Genomic DNA, 2,384 nt, shown 5'->3' on the forward strand with positions numbered 1-2,384 from the left:
AAATGGAAATAAGACCTCCCACATAGGGTCAAGAAGTAACCACGTCAGTATAAGGCACTTAAAATGGTGCCTTCAACCTAACAAGCACTTTGTGTTTGCCTATGCTACAATCACTACTGCATACTTAATAAATAACAGGTGAGAAAGTAGGTGAGAAATGTTTTAAGGTGAGCAAGTAACATTCAAGAACGCAGGTCAGGTGCGGTGGCGCATGCCTGTAGTCCCAGCTACTTGGAAGGCTGAGGCAGGAGGAGCTCTTGAACCTAGGAGTTTGAGGCTTGCACTGAGCTCTGATGAGGCCACTGCACTCTAGGCTGGGCAACAGAGTGAGACCCTGTCTCAAAAAAAAAAAAAAAGTAATGAAATATAATGGTGGAATTCCCTTGAAATGACAAGTTCATTTTGGAGAAATCTTTAAAAAAAAAAAACCCACAAACCCACAAAACTTTACCATTTGTCAGCTTTAAGTCTATGGAACTGCAAGCAAAATAAAGGTGGAACTTTGCCTCTCACTAACCCCTACAGTATCAAATAGTTTCTGTGCCTCCAGCAGACACCATTACAAATGATCCTGAAAAACGTTTTCATGGCACTTGACCCAGCACGGTCCACCCCACGTGGACTCCTCGCCCCGCTGCTTCCGCTTCATTCGTTTCTCCACCTCTTTCCCATTCGGCGCCGCCGAGTGACGTCATAAGTGGGCGCCGACACTGCAGCAGCAAGCGCCCGCGCCTGCGCCCCGCCCTGGCGGCGGCCCCGTGCAGAGTCCCGAGCGTGCCGGCTACCGAGTGGCTGCGGCCTCTCTCGCTGCGGCCGGGTCTGTAGCCTGACAGGTCCTTGAGCCGAGAAGCATGAACCGCAGCCGCCAGGTGACATGCGTGGCCTGGGTCCGCTGCGGCGTGGCCAAAGAGACGCCAGACAAGGTGAGGCCTGGTGGCTGGGAGAGAGCGGGAGCGGCTTCTTCACGGCATGCCGGGTCAGCCCCGCCTGGGGACCCTGGACCGGGAACACTGGGCCTCGGCCAGCCTAGTCAGACTTGCTGCGGGGAGGCCGGCTTTGGCCCGATTGTCGTGACTAGAGCTCGGCTCGGAGGGTCCGGATCTCTGGGCCTGGGCAGTCAGGGGCCGCGCCTCTTCACCGCACCTACTCCCAAGCCCAGCCCCACCCCCAAATTCGCACGCACGTGGACTTCGCGGACTGGAAAAGGGGGGTGTGGTGGGCTGCTGCTTTGGTTGGGAACTACCCCAAAAGGCTTTTTGACAACACCACAGCTTCATTCCCACCCCAGTGCATTTTCAGGCGTAACTGGGAAGAGAGCACAGCTGGGAAAACTCCACTTTCCACTCCTGTGCTCGGTGTTCGACGGAGTAAGGATGAATGTGGTGTAGAAAAACGGGTGTGCAGGCTAAGATGTCGTGAGGCCGGAAGTTGAATTAGGAGTGTTTTGAAGTAATCCAAGTGCGATGATGATGGCAGTGGGGATGAGAGGTAAATGTGACACGTTATGGAAAACCTGCAGGAGTTGGAGACTAAGTCTAACAGGTGACGATTACTTAAGTAATTTATTAATCAAGTTCTAAGTGCTTTCTGCATGCCAGGCATCGTTCGGGGTCCTGGGATAGGCATGAACAAAACAGGAAAGTCCCTGCCTTTGTGGAGTTGACATATGGTATGTCAGTGGGAACGGGTGCTATTAAAGAAGTAAAGGGGTTGATTTGAGTGTAGTTGATTGGGGCAATGACGACAGAGATAGAGAAGGTGATAGCAGTGTGGGTAGATGGGACATGGAGTTAACAGTAATGAGGGATTGGAATAGTCCCAATAGTTTTAAATTCCACCAGGGCACAGAATGTTTTATTCACCACTGTTTCTTCAGTGTTTGGCTAACCATAGGCACTCAATATATATTTGTAGAATAGGGACAGAAAATTATTTCATATTAAAAATTGTTGGAGGAAACAGTTATTAAAAAGGGACATATATCTTTTTAAATACTTAAAGACAGTGATTTCTAAATGAGTCTACTCATTGAAAACACTTGGGCAGCTTCAAATACTGATGCCTGTGTTCCACTCCTGAGTATTGCGATTTAATTAGTCTGGAGTGTAGCCTAAAATTTTTTAAAGATCCCCTAGATGATTCTAATGTGCAGACAAGTTTGGGAATCACTGCTTGAAGAGTTTATAGGAAGAAGAGATTGAATTTTTTATGAAATCCCAGAAGGGAAAACTTGGACCAGTAAGAGAAATTGAACAAATAAGTGTCTTTTAATTAAACTTAACAAATAACCTTTAGCTGATGTGGTGGCTCGTGCCTGTAGTCCCAGCTACTTGGGAGGCTGAGGTGGGAGGATCAGTTGAAGTCGGGCATTTCAGACCAGCCTG

At 48.8% G+C, this 2,384-nt stretch overlaps 1 protein-coding gene across 1 annotated transcript in view; it reads left to right on the forward strand.

Annotated features, from left to right (window-relative positions):
• Window positions 1-751: 751 nt before the first annotated feature.
• Window positions 752-2,384, forward strand: part of PWP1 (PWP1 homolog (S. cerevisiae)) — a 25,958-nt gene continuing 24,325 nt past the window's right edge. The window contains exons 1-2 of the mRNA XM_012644700.1: window positions 752-923; window positions 1,289-1,415. Of these exons, the coding sequence (XP_012500154.1) occupies window positions 852-923; window positions 1,289-1,415 (199 nt within the window). The 5' untranslated portion in view covers window positions 752-851. The remainder of the gene's footprint in view (window positions 924-1,288; window positions 1,416-2,384) is intronic.

The sequence above is a fragment of the Propithecus coquereli genome, unplaced genomic scaffold (assembly GCF_000956105.1).
Source record: "Propithecus coquereli isolate 6110/MARCELLA unplaced genomic scaffold, Pcoq_1.0 Scaffold218, whole genome shotgun sequence".
NCBI lineage: Eukaryota > Metazoa > Chordata > Mammalia > Primates > Indriidae > Propithecus > Propithecus coquereli.